Genomic DNA, 20,341 nt, shown 5'->3' with positions numbered 1-20,341 from the left:
GATATGAGCAGATCTAGGAAGCCAGTGAGCGATCATGGTCTTGTTAATAGACTTGTGACTGTGTTTGGTGAAGGTGTCTTTGTAGAGGATGGTACAAACTGTAAATTATTAATCTGAATTAGAGCAGGGCGATATGGCCAAAAATATTTATCACGATATATATTTGAAAATTTGCGATAACGATATAACTGACGATATAATTTATGCGAGACAAAATACAACTCCACAACATTACTAGCACAAAAAGACAACCTTCCATTTATTTTCACTTAAACAGGAAGCTGGTTTTTATGTACATTAAAGCTTTATAAAAATGTAACAGTGCAAATGCAAATTCCTTGCTGAAAGTTTAACCAAAAGGCATTTCCAGTAGAAATGGGCTGACATATCCTGAGCATAACCATGTATAATATCCACTGAAGTTAAAAAGAGGTGCTTTGCAACATTAAACTGCAGTGTGCAGTACGCATTTTTCGGACCATAAGGTGCAAGGGATTATAAGGCACATTAAGCGAAACAAAGCAGTCAGATAAATCAAACTTTATTAAACTCAATCTTCTTGCTTCCTCCACTTCTGTACCATTGATTCATTAATGTTGAATTTTCTGGCAGCTGCTCTATTCCCATGTTGTTGCAGTATATTAACTCATTCACTGCCAGCCATTGGCAGTGAATGAGTTAAACCCATTGACTCATTCACTGCAATTGACGGCTATAGACGTCAATGGCAGTGAATGAGTTAACTAACCTCGTATTGTGGATGGATTATCTCAGTTGTTCTCCTGACTGAAGTTTGGTCCGTTTACAGCATCCTGCCATGCGATTGCATTTGTCTCTAACCATGAGGAACCTTCACGTTAACTTTTATAAGTGGAAAAGTGTTAGTGTTCGTCCTCCAGCTTCACTGTTTATGTTATGCTAACATAGCTGTATCGCTAGCGATCACGTAGCACATCATTATATACCAGCTAGCCCAACTTCAGTAACCTTACAAACGTCACTGCTGTTTAGTTTCCTGTCTTCATTTATGTTGGAAGTGATAACAGAGCTGGACGTTTGAATTTTTTCAGAAATCTCTCAGTCAGAAGATGCAATATCATGCTTAGGTAACTAGCGAAACTAGCGAGCTAACTTCCGCTAGCTTCCTGCTAACTTCTAACTAAATGTAATAACTTTTGTTTTCATGGATGCCTGGAAGTTAAACTTCATAGTTACACCTAGTAAAGCAGCAATGCTGATCGTTTTATTAAAGATGAAAGAATTTAGACAGTTTTTAACTCTCATTAATGCTGCAGTGCTGTTTGACCTGAAGGATACAGAGTTTAGGACCCAGATTACTCCCAGATTTAAGAGCATCTTAGTCCGACAAATACGACAATAACAACGGCCGCTTGCATGTTCTGCAATAAAAATGTGCTTTGTCGTGTATCTGACAGACAAACACCAAACCAGTTCCACATCACTGAAGTTGCACCATTTTTACAAACCAATTCTGGTTCATCTGTTTCACTCAACAATCGGCCACGTGCGTATGAAAACAAAGGCACTGCGCATGCGCGTTTTACTCCCATTCTATCGCGATATTTCATTTTCCTATCGTTGCCTAACATTATACCGGTATTACCATGAACGGTATAATATGGCCCAGCCCTAATCTGAATAAACACTGATTGATGGGAAATTATAATATACCAGTATCATTCAAATGAACATGAAAAGCTTTATTTTTGCAAATTGTCCTACTCCCTAATTCACACTGTAAGTGTCTGGTGACCGCAATCATCATCTTTTAGTCGCTGAAAGCCTGGACTGGTCTGTTTGGCAGTGATGAGGTTACCGCTGAGTTGTGACCTTAATTTGAGTTTCACATCACTCAATAGAACGCATAAAGTCCTGGTGGAACTCGCAAACGCGCCTGCATACACGCAAAGGACCGAGTACTGATTGCTCTGACCATCTCTGCTGCCATTAGGCTCTAATCACTTTGTCTCATTTGAAATGCAGCGGGCGATGCATTTCTTCCGCTTATTTATGCTAAAAGACACATGATCCTTACCCCTCAGTGCACGCACGCACGCGCACACACACACACACACACACACACACACACACACACACACACACACACACACACACACAGAGCAATCACTGTAATGCTCAACTCTCCACACTGGATTAGTAATGATTAACCAGCTTTATTAGCTCAGCCGGCTAGATTGGTTAAAGAGAGTGAAGGAGAATTTACCGACTCATATACAGTTGGGATTACACACATTCCTCGGCTAAGGTTCCATTTGCATCTGTGCGTGTGTGTCTGTGTGTGCAGCTAAGAAGACAAAATGCTGACAGTGAAGACAGGGTGACACTGACACAGAAAAGTTACCTGGCAGGCAATCTCCTGGGTAAAAAGAATAAAGAACAGCTTTTCATTTACTCAAATTGCTTAATTTTTATTGCAGACCTACTAAGAGGATTTTTAGACTTTAGTCAGAGCATCACAGTGGAAACGTTACAGCAAAAGAGGGGCAAAAATAATGATGTTGAACTTGCTTACTCAAAATATGACCTTGGATATGGAAGAGAAAGTGAAGAAAGGAGATAAAGTAGGATGGAGAAAGGGAAAGAGTCAAATTTTCCATTGTTTATCGTCTGGCTCCTTGACCGTCCCAAGCAATTTGAAGATTTCCCAACACACACTGCAAACAAATTAATTGTTTGCAAGGCAAAGCAGAGTTGAAGACCTACTCTTAGCATTTGAAGAACAGCTGCTACCAATCTGCTATCAAAAACGATCATGGTGTATGCTATGATTTAAGACATTGCATGCAGAACAAAGGCTTAATAAATAAAACATATTAATTATTCTATTAAAAAACGCTATTTCACTTTGCACAGGTCTCATCTATAGAGATAGAAAAGGCGACATTACAGCAAAAAAGAGTTTTACCATAATGACAAAATAAGCATGAAGCGTATGTCATATAACTGGCAATTGTAATTTTAACATGAATTCAGGGAAAGGGTGAATTCTCTAAAGTACTTTAATTTCTGCAAGTACAAAAACAGAATTTAATACTATGGGAGTATAATATTGCTTATATAATCTAGTCTGCCAGTGATAGCTGTGGTGCACCTGAACACCCAAAACATTGCACTTCATTAAATAATGTAGTGTACTGATTAATGTACAGGGAGATAAAGTTTTGATTCTTTGGGTGTACATGGACACATACATAGTACATCATTGCTATTTTGACCCAGGGTTTTGTCTCAGTGCAATAACTCAACATGAACCATGAATTTGGAATTGCAGAACGCCATTTTTAAGGCATTTGTGTTGGCAAGAAGTTTAAGCTCCGATTGTTAAAAGACAACTTTAGATGAAAAACAATGAATAGTTTAACACAAGCAATAAACTGTGAGACTATAAAATGAGTGCGATGTGAAAGTGGGAAAAACACATGAAATTGGTTCTTAAAGCTGTGCTAAAATGCTCACGTTTACAGAAAAGTTTTTTGACTTCTATGGACAGTTTCCCTCTTCATAAAACCTTGATTGAGATTTCAATCATCATTTTTAGTGTGGGTTCTGCTAATTATAGTCTCTGAACTGGACCTGCCCAGTTTTTGAGGCACCGGACGAATATTTCTTGTTGTGCGATACAGCCCTTCCAAAAGTATGGCTTTACTTTTTTTGATTTGTAGTATAGCTTACTATGGATTAACAGTTATAATGAATGTAGCTTGCTTACTACCATTAATCATGAATAAAAACTCCACCCTTAGCTAAGGGCCATATTATTTTTTCTCTCTACAAAACAGCAACGTGGCGGTGGCTGAAATGCTAAGGGTGAGATTTCAAAATGCAGTCTACAAGAAATGGATAATGCCACGAAAGGCTACATGGTGGCTAGCTAGCTAGCAAATCATGTTAGAATTAGCATAAGGATGAAGTTAAAAGTCAGGTTGACAGAACAGCATTTCCCTATTTTAGTGGCCTCTTGACCAAAAATGCAACTTGACAGAAGGCCCTCTATCACTTTTTTCATTTTCTTTTTTCTTAAACCACTCATCTACCAGTTTTTCCTCCGTATTTGTCAGAGAAAATCTAAGGTATTGGGGGGGAAAGCAAGGGGCAGGCATAAAAACACGTTCCATAAAAAACATTAGTTTGAAAGTAGTGCTGGATGTCCATTTGGACAAAAACATAAATGACATTTCCTGCCATATTTACCATGAGACCAGGTTGGCCTTCTACAAGCGAGTACCGCATAGACACTCATATAAACACACACATTACCTCAACTTCTCATTCTACTATCAACCGTGGTGTTGATACAATACCTGATTTCCTTTGCAGATTATGTAACCATTATGCAAGAACCTAAGTCTTGAAGGTCAGGCCTCATTACTACTGCAGGCCTTTCATATTAATCTGTCTTTAAAATGTTTGAAGTTCATTCGAGGCTTTAGATGTGCTTGCCAGTGATTGGTGGCAATATTTGGAGCATGCACTCCAAGTTGCTCATTCTTGTGGCTGAGCCAGCAAGGCCTCATTAAATGCAAAGGCAGACCAGAAAAAACAATATGAAGTGAAAGCTGATACCCATGTAAGTGCTTTTGAACCACTTTCAAAATCTGTTATTTTTTTGCTAATGTGTGGTGGCAACTCACAGCTAGAAAAATGTCGATAACCATTAAAACTATAGTTTATGGCTCTTGCTTGTTTTTTGGCAGTGGATGTTATTATTTTAAAAACACTGTGATTCCTATATCATATGAAACATAAATACCAGAATAATTCCTTAAAGTGCATATTAAACTGAAAAAAGGGTTCGTAAACTAACTCAAGCTGTGCGTTTTTGGACTAGAGTGTGTTGTGTAGTTCTTCCATGATACCAAGTGCATTAAACGTTGAAAGTCAACACAAAAATTGTTTTGAAAGGTAAACTGAGCCAAGTTTTCCATTTTGGATCCTTTTAGAAAGAAATCTCTGAGGGGGAAGTGTTGGACAGATTGTCATGTGAGTGCTTTAAAAGAACAACACTGTTGTGTAACTTTGCTAGTATGTGTATTTTGTTCTCTTTTGGTTTGATGGACTTGCATTTTACTAGAATCTATTACATGTCTTATTAAGTTCAACTTAATAAGAAACAATATGGTCAAATACATGCAACGTGGATGATAAATCTTTCCCTTACATATTGTCTTTATTAGGAACACTTTGCAACTATCGCCAGAACCCAATAAACCCAATGATGATAAAATCTGAACTTTTCTGCAACAAATGTTAATAATCAGTTTTGAAGTCAAAGGAGCTTGCAAAGAAAAGCGTCTGGACTTCTTTAAGTTGCTTGAAGACGTTTCACCTCTCATCCGAGAAGCTTCTTCAGTTCTAAGGTCAAATGGTGGAGAGTCCCAGATATAAACCTAGTGGGAGTGACCCCCCACAGAGGGACAAAAGGACCCCTTGATGATCCTCTAATCGCCTGAGCCAAGGTGGGAAACTGGGCGTGGGTCCCAATCAGCCAGAGTTTCGGGTGTGTTCATTGTGAAACCTGGCCCCACCTTATCATGCGAATTCCTGAGGTCAGATGGCCCAGGATGTGAGTGGGCGTTAAGGCGTCTGGGAAGGGATCTCAAAACGCCCAGTTTCACACCTTGGCTCAGGCGATTAGAGGATCATCAAGGAGTCCTTTTGTCCCTCTGTGGGGGGTCACTCCCACTAGGTTTATATCTGGGACTCTCCACCATTTGACCTTAGAACTGAAGAAGCTTCTCGGATGAGAGGTGAAACGTCTTCAAGCAACTTAAAGAAGTCCAGACGCTTTTCTTTGCAAGCTCCTTTGACTACGATGACCTGGATGACTGAGAACCTTCACAGACAGATCAGTTTTGAACAATTTACTCTGTTGAACTTTTAATTTTAGATGATGTTTAATCATCAGTCGATGTAATGATGTGGGATTTTTTTTTTAGATACCAATATCTGGTCATTTAAAAGTTTAAAAATCCAATATGCTGATCTGTTTGCCAATATTTACTTTTTCTTCCAGACACATAAAATATGGAAGAGATTTCTCTAACATTTGTTATGTGTATTTATGTACCCATTTACTCCAAAAATGTAAATGTCATTACATGTGTTTGTTACTCATGGCTAGGGATGGGTATCGTTTAGGTTTTATCCGATACCGGTGCCAAATCGGTACTTTTGAAACGGTGCCGGTGCTCAAACGGTGCTCAAACCGGTGCTTAAAGAATGGAGAACACAAAATTGGTCCAAAAACCTCTCATGTTCAGCTGTTTTTTGTAAAAAGATAACAATGTTAGCCTTTTCTGCAGCTATGGGGCATATATGGTATCACTCTTGGCTGGAAGCAGTGCTTAAACAATGGAAAAAACACAAACTTTGTCCTAAACCTCTCATGTTTAACTGTTTTCCACGGTCATTTTAGCCTTTTTAGCCAGGGTGAAGGGAGTACCTGCCATCAAACAAGAAGACAGCCGCATGTAGCTATGATGATGTTTGCTAGTTCACCTTACATGCACTAATGTAATAACGTGGTTAGCCTACTCAACGTAAATTACACGAACAACATTAAGCTACTCACGCAGAGAAGAACGGCTGCTGCTGCATCATCATCCTCATCATTTCTGCTACACTGGCAGGGCTAGGGGCCAGGACTCTCCTCTTCGTGTTTTTGGGGGATGTTGCATAACAGGCAACCCACCCGCAGTAGATGTGTTCGGTGTGAGGTCTCGCAGCAAGCTATCAAATACGGCGCATTTCTGGGCTTTTAAAAAAAACGCTATGCGTCGCCAGGTGTTTCATCGGATTTGAGGTGTTACCTCCTTTTACAGTATCACAGTATCAGCTTAAAGCACTTGTTGCAGGCTGCTGAGTTTGCATATTTTGCTATGAAGTACAGCCAGACTTTTGACCGCTTCGCCTTGGACATTTTTAATCTGTAGCTCTGCTCTAACAGAACGTACATACCTGGCCCCGCCTACTATCCTCGGAAACGTAAAATGATTGGCTAGAATCTAAAGTGTATCACAGCTCAGGAAAAAAAAGCACCGAAATAAAGCACCGAAATGTGCGCTGCTTTTCGGTCTGGTTACTACCGTTTATGTCAGAACCGGTGCCATCATGGCACCGGACACCGGTACCCATCCCTACTCATGGCCATTATAAATACCAATACCAACACATTACCCAATAGCTAATATAAACCCATCACTCATATAAGTCAGTCTCAATACAGATCACACTGTTAGTCAAATTACTAGTTCTCTCAAGTTTAAAGGTTACTTTTTACCTCTAAGTGAAGCTTTAAGGTAAATTTCGATTCAAAGTGTTTTGTTTTTTTAGTCAGCAGTTCAACATGATAAATGCATTATACAAACGAATTTTAAATAAACAACATAATAAAAATCTTAATTTTAAGAAGTCAAAAGCTTCAAGTTTTACAGAAGAACCCAAACAGAATGGAAAACTTCAGTCTGGTTAATGCCAAACTAATAAGATAAATAAATTGAAATTGTTTACAAGAAATATACAAAAAAATCAGGCGAGCTTATTTCATAATACTTATGAAATGAAAAAAAAAAAGACTTTTTATTGTCTTATTGCCCAGCCCGAATTTCATTGACATGTTTAAAAACCTGTTTTTCAAACCTTCTGCGTTCTTTTCCAACTACATATAGACAGTTATGTCCTAATCGCAGCAGCTGACCCTGTCGTTGGACTAGACTACATGGTATGATAATTGCATTTACTGCCATAACTTGCTGTTTTTATCACTATAATACTCCATCGGCATGAGCCCCCATACTGGAGGCTTATAATCTAATGTTTTAAAACTGCTGATTAGCCTGCTACTACTAAATTCCTTTGCCATGCACTATGTAAACTGTGTAGTGATAATAATTCAGTAGGTATTTTCCCTCAGGTGAAATCACAAGCAATCCAAAACAGGTGGAAAAACCCCTTAATTATCCGTGTGTGATGAGTACACATGCAAAAATGTCCGCAAACACACTAACGGCATCCACAAGCTGGGCTGTCTGGTAATTGTCTGCAGATGTGAACTTCGGGATTCAGGTCAGCAAAAGTAATGTAATACAATGCTTGAAGCCAATCTGTAGGCTTATAAACCATCAGACTGTTGAAAAATACTCATGCATTCCTCTAGTTCGGTGTTGTGGCACAGAAACTCTGCTTAAGGGTCATTTAAAGCCAGCCACTAACACCGAGGCAAAAGAAAACAAATTGAAGTAGCCCACGATGTGAACATTTGTGGAATGTTCCTTTATCGTGTTTATATTCGCTCTAAGTGATCTCACAGGCCTTTGGTGCCTTCAAGGGATATTACTGCACTTATTCCACCATAGCAGTTTATACAAACCTGCACAAATGTCCAGGATAGTTTGTACATTTGAGATGTGTGTGTGTTGGTGTTGTGTATTAGAGAGAGTGATTGTTGAACAGTTGGTCCACGGATGTTCACAAAGACCTTCGCACTCAAATGGACATGGCTACCGTGACGTCACTAACTGGTTTCTGAAGTGCTGTTTTGAAGCCTTGAGATGAGCATTTTCGGCCTTGCCAACTTGATGATGTTTCAAAAAGTAGATGCGACATCTGCAATCAGCAAACCCCTGATAACCCTCCTTTCTGACACATAGCATGACCAAGATTTAGAAAGCTGATTTAATCTTTGTTCAGTATGACCAAAAATAAGTGACTAACACCATAAACTCTGCAGTGTTTCTAGAGGTCAAATCAGAAAACCTTTCTATAGATTTCTATTGGTATTTTGCAACCCGTGGAGCTACGTCCACCTTTTATACTCTAGACTACTGTGTTGTTATTAGAATTATGTTTAAATGAGCAAAGGTGAGAATCACTAGGCACCCCACAATGTAATATTATTATATAGCATATACTGCAAATCATCACCTTTTTTTAGCTGCAAATTATGTCTTCAAAGTGTATCAGTATATGTTTTGTCTAATAATATACAGTTATCTCACTTTAGTTTTTTTAAATTCATTTATTTTGCCATAAATATTGCAATAAGTCAGTCTGATATCAGTCTGCGATTGGATGGGACCAAGATAGTAACTACATGCAATCTGCTTTTGATAGTACAGCAATGAAATGTAATACATTTTCAAAAATCACGTGTCTCTTGCTGTTTACATTGACCAAAAATCACATTTAACAGAAATTCAAAATTAACTATTACATTTGCACTCAGCAACCTTCATGTTCTACATGAATATAACCGGAATACAACCAGCCGGCAACCAGCCGAGTTGAGTCTCTTCACTTGTGCTAGTTGACAAGGACTCATTCAGACTGATGGCAACATGTTGGCAATCTGTTGGCAATTAGGCAGCAATTATCTACAAAGCTTTGACATTTTTGATAGTGATTGCAGTCATTCCAAGTCAGACTCCAACTATTTGCAGAAAAGTTGGCTTCTTTCAGGTGACCTGTGCAATCACCTTCGGATCAAAAGTGGGTGAGCAACATCCTTAAACTCTGGGCAACCATTCAGTCACCACAAGCTGTAGCCAGTCGCAGAATGTGGGAAAAAAATACAATCACCAGGCAACCATCGACTTTTATTTATTTTGACGCAAGGAAGTTAATGTCCTATTTTTACTTGTGTGACTGAGATGTTATCCAAAGTTACTTCCTAATTCAGCGCAAGCTAAGTATGTCCAGTGCTGGATGGTTTTTCAGTTGAACCAATTTAACCTCCTAAGATCCGAACTCTTTCTTGGGATGCATTTTTAATGTCTCTTTGCTATTTGGGCTGATTGGGACCTGATGAATGTAGAAACAAAGAAATACTCGATTTTTTATTTTTACCTGATTTTGTTTCTGAGAAAAATGAGATCCACATATGAGGACATTCGCTTTAAATTTTGATAGGACAGTGGTAGTATAATGTTCTCATAAGTGGATATCAGGCCCTTGTAGAGCAAAATTTAGTATTTTGGTCTAGGCAACCCAAAATGTGATGTCCACATATGTGGACGCCAGGTCCTAGGAGGTTAATGTAAGTTTGCTAGGCTAAATCTTTGCTCTCAGCATGGTGATTCATGAGATGAGCCCTCTCATTCCCAGAGTGTTTTAATTTATTAAACACTCCCCCCCCCCCCATCCTTAGAAATGAGTGAGTTTTTAAATATCGTGCTTTATTTGTCTGTCAGTTGTGTGTTGAATCCAAAAAGACTTAGCATGATAAAATAAATAAAACCACACAACTGAAATATGAACAAGGGTATGTAGAGAGACACTCAGTCCTTAACATTCAGCCTCTTATACTAAGGACACTGTCAGTAACCCTTGTGGACATGTGTATGCATACATTTCATTGATGACACACGGTCACAAGTCAATGGGAAACCAATGAAAAAAAAAGAAAGCTACAGCAGTTTTTGTAATGCCACTTGCTTGAGGCCAAGAATGGTCACACTGATGCCTCTGTGGTATTGTAGGTGGAGTTGCAGTGCTCAGATTCTGCATGCACTCATGCATGTATCCAGGGACACACACAATTCTTATTACCTGTCCTGTAGTAAATCGATCACAGATGACAGAATTCTGTGAGACATATTTTCTTTGAACCCCCCCCCCCCAAAAAACCCCCCCAAAAAAACTAGAATGAGTCACCAAAAGTACCTGTGGTCTGGTCCAAGTGATGTTTGGTTGTGGTACTAGACAGAGCAAAGAGCAAGTCATGTTGTGTATTATTTAGTAAATTATAGGAATATATAATGACCAAAATGATCCAGTAATGCAAAAACAATCCAGTAGAGCATCAATTATTATAACCCCAGTCTTTATGTTATGTGCCACTAAACCTACCTTTACACATTCTGCATAACTTTCATGATGCATTTAATTAACATCACATTGTGAGTGCACATTTGCAGGGTTATCATAACTGTTTCACCATGGTCATGGCATCTAATGATTTATGCAGTGCATCATAGCAACAAGTGTTCCAGTGCCTGAGTGTGTGCATGCGTGTGTGTATCTTCCAGGTGCGTTACCATAGTAATATTTCTCTCACTTCCTGGCTCTTTTGAGTTCTGTATGTATGTGTTGCCAAGGAAACTGACATAGTCTATTGCCTGAGGTTTTGCGCCATTTGTCCCATTGTCTAAAATAGAACAGAAACCACATGCTGCAGTTCAGTGTATGTCCAAATGGTATTAGTCATCTAACTGCATAGTGCTGGCCCAGTCAGCAGAGTCATTAATCTTTCCAGGGTAAAATCTGTCAGATGGGAGCACAAAGCAGCAGTAACACTGATAGCATAGCATTTGCTGAATCCAGTCCTTAACAGAAGCGTTAAACTAAGGCCTGCACACTTAAAAATCTCTTGATGCTTGGTCTCATACTAATCCTTGTCTTTCTTCTTCCTTCACATAATATATTCAGTCATTTCTGCTGAAACAACAACAACAAAAAAGTAGTAAATAGCACCCGTTAAACTTTAAATTATCTGATTATATCTGCCCAGCCATTCCAGCAAACAGCCAATTGGAGGCTTTACAATACAAGCCAGCATGACAGAAGGAGCTGGGGTAAGAGGTGGCTTGCAAAGTGGCTTGCATCAGCTGTGCACAGGCTAAAGCTGCTCATGCTAGACTAAAGGGTGATTGGCACCTGTCTCCAAACAATTGTGGTCTGACTCAGACTGACTGCTGTAACTCAGGCAAATTGCCAACACGTGTCCAGCCGCTGATTTTTTTTTCCCATAATTAGCAGACTTTGGTGCACAACGGGGAGGGGTAATAACTGACGTAAACATTGAGCTTTTTTTTCTTGGATTTTTGTGCCCTGAATGGACTTACTATTCTACAGATGGATATCAGATGGATGAATATCATCACCAAGGAATTGGTATTCCTTTACCTCAATGTTATTTAAGCATGGAAAATACTAAAATAATTTAAAGTTACTATTAATTTAAAGAAACATGCAGTGTAAATAGATAGAATTGATGCTGGTGCACCAGTTTTGGTTGGGACATATTCAATCATTGTTGGCCAGAAGAGTGGCCAACCATGAGCAAGAGCATCAAGTTGGAATTATGGTTAAAAAGAAAGTTTTTTAATGATGTAGATGGTAAGAAAATTCAACGCACATTTACTATGTTTTTTTTTCTTTTGGACACATTAAACAAACAGATTTATATTTGTTATTTATAGTTATTTACTTACTCGTTTACACTCTTACAAGTATTAGCGTATTATGCTGAAGTAAGCATGTCTTCTGCAATCTTGAATTCTTTGAGCAAAGTGTTAGACAGATTGTCCTGTCCTGTGTGCAACACTATTGAACAACACTATTGTGTAACTTTGCTATTTTCTGAGCGTATTTTGGCGTGCTGGCATGTTCAGCTTAATAGGAAATAATATGGTCAAATGTGGTCAGTGTGGAATTCATATTCTGCAAAGAATAAAACCTCTTTCACTGACATATTCTCTTGATTAGGATCACTACATCTACTGTCATGGTTTGAAGACCAAAACTCCCTAAACCCAGTGTGTGTTTTAAAGTTAAAATTTTAATTTTCTACAACGAATATTAAATACAAATTTAGAGAGACTTTCTCAAAACAAAGCTGAAGGGTGTTTCTTTTGTCTCTTTTTTACTAATCGCCTATTATAAACGTGATACCGATGAATTGGCTAATAGCGCTAATATTGGCAGATAATACAGCCCTATAATGTACTTTTACTACTATAAATGCACATACACAACATATTATCTTATTTAAGAGTTGAATTGTACAAGGCACTTTGGTAACAGTGAGCTGACTGCCTGTGTGTCATTCATTCAAAGGTATAAACCAGAGTCCAGCAGTGATAGCAGGACTTGGTCTCCCTCCCTCGGCTCTTCTGTCAGCATTCCACAGTTTTCGACACTTAAGAGCCGAAGCTCATCCGTCTTGTTCAGAGATCCCGCTGAGCAGAACCAGCTCGACCGAGGACAGACCTCTTTTTTTTTCTTTACTTTTTTTTATAACATCGTTCCAACAGCTTGTCTTTTCTTTTGTTGTATGTGTGTGCCCTCTGAAGTGAAGCGGGCTGAAAAAGGGTTTCCTCAGTCAGCGATAAGGAATGGCGGTACACAGGCGTGCACTGACAAAAAATATGCAGAACAGCTGTGCTGGATAAAATGCTTTCTGAAAGGGGGGCAACATGCAACTCGCTTCACTCGCTCACTCGCACACAAAGTCATTTGGCTCTCCAGGTTGCCTGTATCCACATCATGTTTTCCTTCCATGGCTGAATGATGGCTCTGTTGCCTCACTGCACTGACTGGGGTCAAATAACAAGCGAGCTGACAGCAGGGAGGGTTGAATGGCTTCAGGAAAATATTGTTGATAGAGGCCCAAATATGAAAAGTTAAGTCTTCATGGTGTCTCATTTTTCTTCTACATACCATGGGTAAACATCAATCAGATGAAAATTTAAACAGGGATCTAATAAGAAAAAGAAAATGCTCATTCTTGCATAAATGCAGACACATTGCACACTGTTAAGCCCTCAGTCTGGTTAAGACATTAGGTAAATTGACACAGAGGAATGCATGAATTGATATTCAGGTGGCTGAAACGTTCAAAACCAATGCTGTCTCAGAATCTCCAGTATTTAATTACGTTTTACATCAGTTCAGTTTCATCCTGATCGCAGATAAAGCCCAACCTGGAAGGTAAATATGCTCATTTTGAATCCAGGGCACATATTGTAGATCCATCAGTATAGGGCCAGCTTAAGATGTCCCCAATTGCTCCTTAGAACTAGAATAGAGGAGTGTCTTCCAAAGCACGTGGTGTCTTTATTCGTCTTTGTAGGCTACATCAGCAGTACAGTAGGTTTAATCAGCTTCACATTCATTAGTTTTTAAACATTTGGTGCTAAATAAACTAAGTCCCATAAGACTTAATTATTTCCATACGCAATCAGGGGATCAAGACATTTTACCCAAGTAAAAAGGTTTTAGAGGTCCTTCTCCTCGAATAGATTAAAACCTTCTGTAAATCTACAAATTAGTCCACACCTCACACCTCTGCTTCTTTTCTGCAGCTTGCTGCTGCCTGGCTCTTTGCGTCTGTGAGCCCGACTTCATCACAAGTTGGCTGACCACATCAAAGAAGAACAGCTCTGTTTTGCATTGCTAAAGTGTGCTTTGTAAAGCAGGAGAGGAAAACCCGGTGAAGTGAGCGTTAGTTGGCAAGATTAGTGAGGTGGAAGCAGACATGGAGCGCACCAAAATTATAGAAGATATTTTAATGATGCAATTTTATTTATATAGCACCAAATCACCAAAACAATCTGTGCTTTATATTGTAGGGTAAAGAGCCTATAGTAATACAGAGAAAACTTCAACAATCGGGCAACCTCTTTTGAGCAAGCGCTCGAAGACAGGTGGAAGGAAAAACTCCCTTTTAATAGGAAAGAGGAGAGGAAGACAGGAGAAAAGGCATGCAGCCACTGAGCTGACTGCTTGATTCACTTGTATCTCCTATCATATGAAAACATACTATATGGAAAGTGAATAAAGTTAAGAACAGGATTGTCACTGGAGGGTTCAATCAACAATCGAGTTACCTGACGAGGAACCATATTCGATACACATAGATACTGACAGGATGGCATTTAACCCCCAACCGCAGCCCTAATCCTAACCATATGATAACTTATGTCGTAACTTCTCTGACCTGGACTTGCAACATAAAAATTGAAAATTGGTGCATCTTTATATGAAAACCGATAAAAATCAGCAATGCAATGTAAAATGACATGAAATGGTTCCATGTTCCCATACTGTTAATATTCCTTTTGGTATAAGTTTTGTCTCACTTGTTCTTCCCAGGGGGATTTCACCTGGAGCAGCCTGTCGGGGCGGAGCGTGCGTCTGATGCCAGTTGCCATCCAAAGCCTGTCAGAGCTGGAGAGGGCCCGGCTACAGGAAGTGGCCTTCTCCCGTTTACACCAGGACTATGACTTGGGATGTCAGATAACCATGCCAAAAGGTGGGGATTGTTTTGTTCTTTTTAATGCATACTGTAGACTTGAGTTAAACAGCGTCACATCATTTTTATGTTTAAATCAGTATATCCAATCCATTCAGAGCTCACAAAGTCCTTTGGATAACATCAGGGTTTTGAGAACCTGACAGTTATATGACTGTTACCAAACCAAATGCATGTATTATTGCCTCCAGGACTCTTCTGTGTTACATGCGGTACAAACTGATATGCTTGACCTGGGTTTGTAGTGCAAGCTTGTCCAGATATCTTTAATTGTTCCATAAAGTACAGCCAATGCTCAAGTCCCTGACCACATCCCTCAAGTGTATTGAAGGGAAGTCGTGTATGGTCTATGTTTGGAGAAGTTGTGACAACACACGAAAGATATAAGCCTTATTTCACATAGGGATTGGTTGCTTCCTGTTCGCCTTGGTATCTGTTGACCTCCCGTCCTCATAACGACATGAAACTCCCTTTCCGCTGTGGCAGAGGCCAAGTGCAGCCACTGTAAATGCTATTTAAAAAGTCTTAGGGTGTGCACAAGAGTGATATAGTTGACCTTATTGTTCCGTGTTTTGCTCTTGTAAACCAGATAATTAAGCTTTTGCTAAACTTGGATTAATTTGTCAAATTTTCTCATTTTCCGAACACAGACAGAGCACTGCAGTGAGACTGCAGTGAGACTGCTGGAGTTGGTGGTTTTCCACTGGCCTCGCCCAGCCTAAAAATGTCCACATGCATCATTTTTTAGATATCAGAGAAAACAAATATAATCCCACCCAATTTAGGAAGATAAGTTTGCAAATTTTAATAAATGTAAACCCTTACTGAATTTTTAAAAGTGGACTTGTCAGTGATGTAATTTTAGCTCTGTAGTCCTGAAGTCGATCAGTCTGGAGTTCAGAAATACGCAGATATGCAGTCCTGTTAAAACTAGGTACACCTTCATTCAAGCATGTGTTAATATAATGCCACGATCTTCCCAGGAGTGAATATCAAAGCAAATTCATCCTATGTTGCCTATTGCAGCCACGGGTTCTGAGCACCTTGCAGTCATTATGCTCACCATGAACTTCTCTGCATATTCTAAAGGCCATGTGTCCGAAGGCTAAAGCTCGACTGAAATTGAATCATTCAACAGGTCAATGATCCCAAATCTACAGCAGAGTCTTTTGCCAGGAGTGATCCAAGATTCTTCCACAGCGATGTGGGATGCTGATAATGTACAAAAAATGATTAATTCAAGTTATTGCTGCTGAAGTTGGTTCTACAAGCTACTGGATCATGGGTTGGGCTTAGTTTTTCACAACACTGAATGTTATTTTTCACATGGCTGCATAACATGAACGCAGCTTTCATGACCTCACCCACTAATTCGTCAAGGCTCGCCTTGAAAGATTGGGCAATGTCTTTTAACAGTTGGTCTGTTAATGTTTTTAAAGTAGTCGTGTTACTCACGTATACGGAAGGTCTTACAAACCACAAAGTAGCGAGTCCCTAAATTCAACCCTGCTTTATCAACTTTTTTTAGTATCACGGGCACCACGATTACCCAATTAAAAAGTCATTCGTCTTTCAGTTTCATCAGCTTGCATATTAACTCATGCAAAAGACACATGTTAAAATTGACCAATCCCCACATTTCTTAGTTGACTCTTTTTGGGGCAGCTAGCACTTTTTTTTTTTGCATTCTGCTGTTCTTTACAGTTACTTTAGTCTTGCAAGGTAATAATCAATAAAAATAACAGCTAAAACTCACAATATCATATGACATCTGAATTTTGAATCTGTTTCTGCTACAAGCTAAGGTGCACAAAGGGTCACAGTGAGGGTAGCATTGTGCACTATATCAGTTGAGTGGGTGCCATAGCAGCACTATAGTGCAGTGAGTGGATTATCCGGGGCTTGCATTCCAGCTGAAGGTTAAACCTCTCCCCAGCATGATTTAATACGTACTTGTCTGCGTTGCTTATGAATTCCAGAGCCCCTGACGGCCGCCATGTGGAAGCAAGAGAAATATTTCAACTGTGTGAGATTTTGTGTGCGCGCCCGATCGCTGTTTCGGCTCCGCTATAACGTGCGTTTTGTGTCTGATATTTATCCGAGAGGCAGGGCTCGTGTTTCTAGGGTTTCTTCGAGAACAAGGAGAGGATTAAAGGAGGACAGAAGCTGGGAAGACAAGGAGGGATGGGATGAGAAAAAGGCAGCAAAGGTTCATCATACGACTTCACAACTGGTTGCGAGCTGAGGAGAGGAGTGTGCCGTTTTCGGGGGGATTTCCGCAAGGCTTTTGGAAATCATCTGTCAAAAATCCAAACCATTTCCTCTGTCTTCCTCTCCCTTCTCACTCTTGCTGCCCCCGCTTTCAATCACAACATCTGCTTTCTTTCTCGCGGTGTCTCACGCCCCTCACTGTTTTCACCTACTTTTCTCCCAGACTTTGTGCTTCTGCTGCGCTTAAAGTTTCAGGCCAGGTTAAATGGATCAGAAACCTGACATAAGCTGCCAGCACCACCATCAAGCACATTATGTGCACTGGATGCAGTTCCCTCATCCCCCCTCCAAGTGACTCATTTGACACAGCTGTAAGGGAACATCTGCGGTTCAAACCGAGGTTGCTACACCAGCAGATCGAGGCTCCGCGAATTAGCCCAGAAAGATCTCACGTGTTAAAAGGACTGCGTTTTTATAGCAGAGTGACAGAACGATAACATTAAAAGTTGCTGAGGTTTCCACAAAACTGACATTCCTCGCCACAAGATGAAGATCCCAAGACTTTCAAGTCTCACGTGGCGCAGCTTCCACAGTTTCCTGATCATCAGTCAACAAATTCAGGAGCCATTCATCATGTTGACGGCCGACAAAACGGCTTCCTCTTTTCAAAGAATTGCGGTGAAATACCTCGATGGAAAGCTCACATGTGGACATTGATGTCCTTTTTAGGATGGAGATTTTTTTTTTTTTGTTAAGTTAAAGCCCATCAGCTGCTTCTCTAAAGATCACTATGAAAGTAAATGCAGTGAATGGGGGCAATGCTGTGCTCTTAATGCAGAAAAGGTTTTTTATTAAGATAAACCAGGCTAAGAATGTGTATATGCGCCCATATATGGTGCTGTGACATGTACTGCTGTCTGAGGTAAGAAAAGCCTTACATATACTTGGTAATTTAGATAAAAACTATAAGTGATTTAATGTGTTTTCACAGTCATTTTTTCCTGTGCTGACTACTACTGTTGCTGACCCTGTCTGACAGCTCCATTAAATGGATTTGAGTGCATGGATACCTCACCTCCCTCCCCCACCACAGAAGTTAATTCATGTCTGCATTCCTGACATAAGCTTATTAAATATAATAATCCAGATAAGAAAGAGCAGATATGGGAATCGTTTGTTTCAGGTGATTTATTTTGGCCCTTTTTCCCCCCATGTGCAGATGGACAGAAGAGGAAAAAGTCGCTGAGAAGGAAGTTGGACTCGCTCGCAAAAGAGAAAAACAAAGACAAAGGTACGCCAACTTCTTTTAACACCCACTCTGATATTTTGCCATTTCCCTCTGCGTCTCTTTGCCTTCAGGTGTTGTCACGACTGTCTCCATCCCCCCTCCCTCCCTCCACCCAACTAGTGAGACATAGGGGTCCAGTCTGTGGTCTCCACCCCTCGGGCAGGTGAACAGGGAGGTTACAAAAACAGTTTCTGTTTACTGGACTTCTACAGTTTATATTTAGCTTTAGTGGAGCGACTCCTTGTAAGGGGACTGGCTCTGAGGATCAGCCACTGTGCTGCGCTAAGCAAACCCTGCATATTTGGCAGGAAGAGCAAAAAACATAGTCTAAGACAATAAAGTGGAGAGCGAAGTGAACTGTAAAATGAAAATGGGATCTTGTTACAGAAGGTGTGAGAACACTTAATGATAAGGAAAAGTGCTACTGTTAAGGTGATATATGAACAAAGCTAATTACTAGCTAATTAGTAATGACTAGGGTGACTAGCAGCAAGAAAACATGTTTATTTCCACTGTAAATTTGGACATTTTAACCTAGGAGTCTATGGGGTGGCATTTGGAGTCAACCTCCTGAATGAAAAACACACCTGAGTTTATAAAGCTTTTTAAATCAGAAACAAAAAACACAATAAATTTACTCGTAACTGCTAAAGCCAGCATGGCAGTGCATAGTTAAAAGATGCAAAACAGCAGCCAAAACACAAAAATGTACATTTTTTCCAGGTTTTCGAGAGTGAGTGTTAGGTTGGCATGTAAATAATGCACATGCTTCGATCAACGCTTATTGCTTATAACGTCTGTCAGATGTTATAAGTAATATAGCGTTATAAGTCCGGTTGTTATCATGGTGGTGGTGCATGGTGGGCTTAGCTTTGAACTGAGCCCAGAAGGCTTGATTTATGCATGGTTTCAAGCACAAAAGGATTCTAAGTCCTCTCTGCAAGAGAGAAACAGAGGGGGGAAAAGAAAATTGTGTCTCTGGTGATGCTGCTGCAGTAATCTGATCTGTAGACATGTGATGGTCAAACACCAGCCAAAACTGCATTTGCAAATGGATTAATAGCTGCTACAGTCTCTTTTGTTAAAAGCGGATGTTTTACCTCAGACAACATCCAGCAACTTGTCATTCTAAGGAAAAGACACACTAATTGGTCTCAACTATGTCTTGCTGTATTGTGCTGAGTTGAGCATTTACTACTTCCTGAAGCTGTGAGATGACTCCTGCATGAACTTAGACCAGTTGTCACTGGTGACGTGAAAAACCAAGTGCTGAAAATCAAGTGTGTGTTCCTGAGACGCCAAAGGTCTGAAAATGGAAGATTTATAAAGATCTGACATGGCTTGATGAACATGGTTTAGCTGCTCATCATGTCTATGTTATGGGGTTTAGAGACTGGATATAAGCACGTGTGCTTGTGTATGTGTTGGATATTTAAGCGACTGTAGAGCAAACTCTTTGTGCCACAGTGTTATTCATAAACCACAGCCTTTCACTTGTGGTTGTGGACTACATTTTGCTTTCCCTCTCCTCTGTCTTCCTTTGCCTCTTTTCTTCACTCCGGCTCTCTCTCACACACACACACCGCACAGCTGGACAAGTTTTTTTTCTTCCTCCCCCCCTCAGCTGTTGGCTCAGCCCTTAGGATTGTGTGTAAATGGAATATATAGCCTGCAATAGCCCAGTATGACATAATTCCTCTCTGAAGGCAGCACTGCACGTAATTGGGCCCTCGCATGTGTGCATCCATCAGAAGTACATGAGAAGCTGA

The 20,341-nt window shown here is 40.0% G+C and overlaps 1 protein-coding gene across 1 annotated transcript in view; it reads left to right on the top strand.

Moving 5' to 3' along the window:
- The window catches only part of LOC146608648 (rho GTPase-activating protein 6-like), a 140,642-nt gene that overhangs the window by 101,719 nt on the left and 18,582 nt on the right, over window positions 1–20,341 (top strand). The window contains exons 2-3 of the mRNA XM_085347713.1: window positions 14,914–15,073; window positions 18,504–18,575. Coding sequence (XP_085203839.1) covers window positions 14,914–15,073; window positions 18,504–18,575 — 232 coding nt within the window. The remainder of the gene's footprint in view (window positions 1–14,913; window positions 15,074–18,503; window positions 18,576–20,341) is intronic.

Source organism: Diplotaxodon limnothrissa, linkage group LG23, assembly GCF_057381915.1.
Source record: "Diplotaxodon limnothrissa isolate DT_005_m linkage group LG23, D_limnothrissa_male_GT1.1, whole genome shotgun sequence".
NCBI lineage: Eukaryota > Metazoa > Chordata > Actinopteri > Cichliformes > Cichlidae > Diplotaxodon > Diplotaxodon limnothrissa.
The sequence above is the reverse complement of the archived record's forward strand: the minus strand, read 5'-3'. Positions and strand labels throughout refer to the sequence as shown.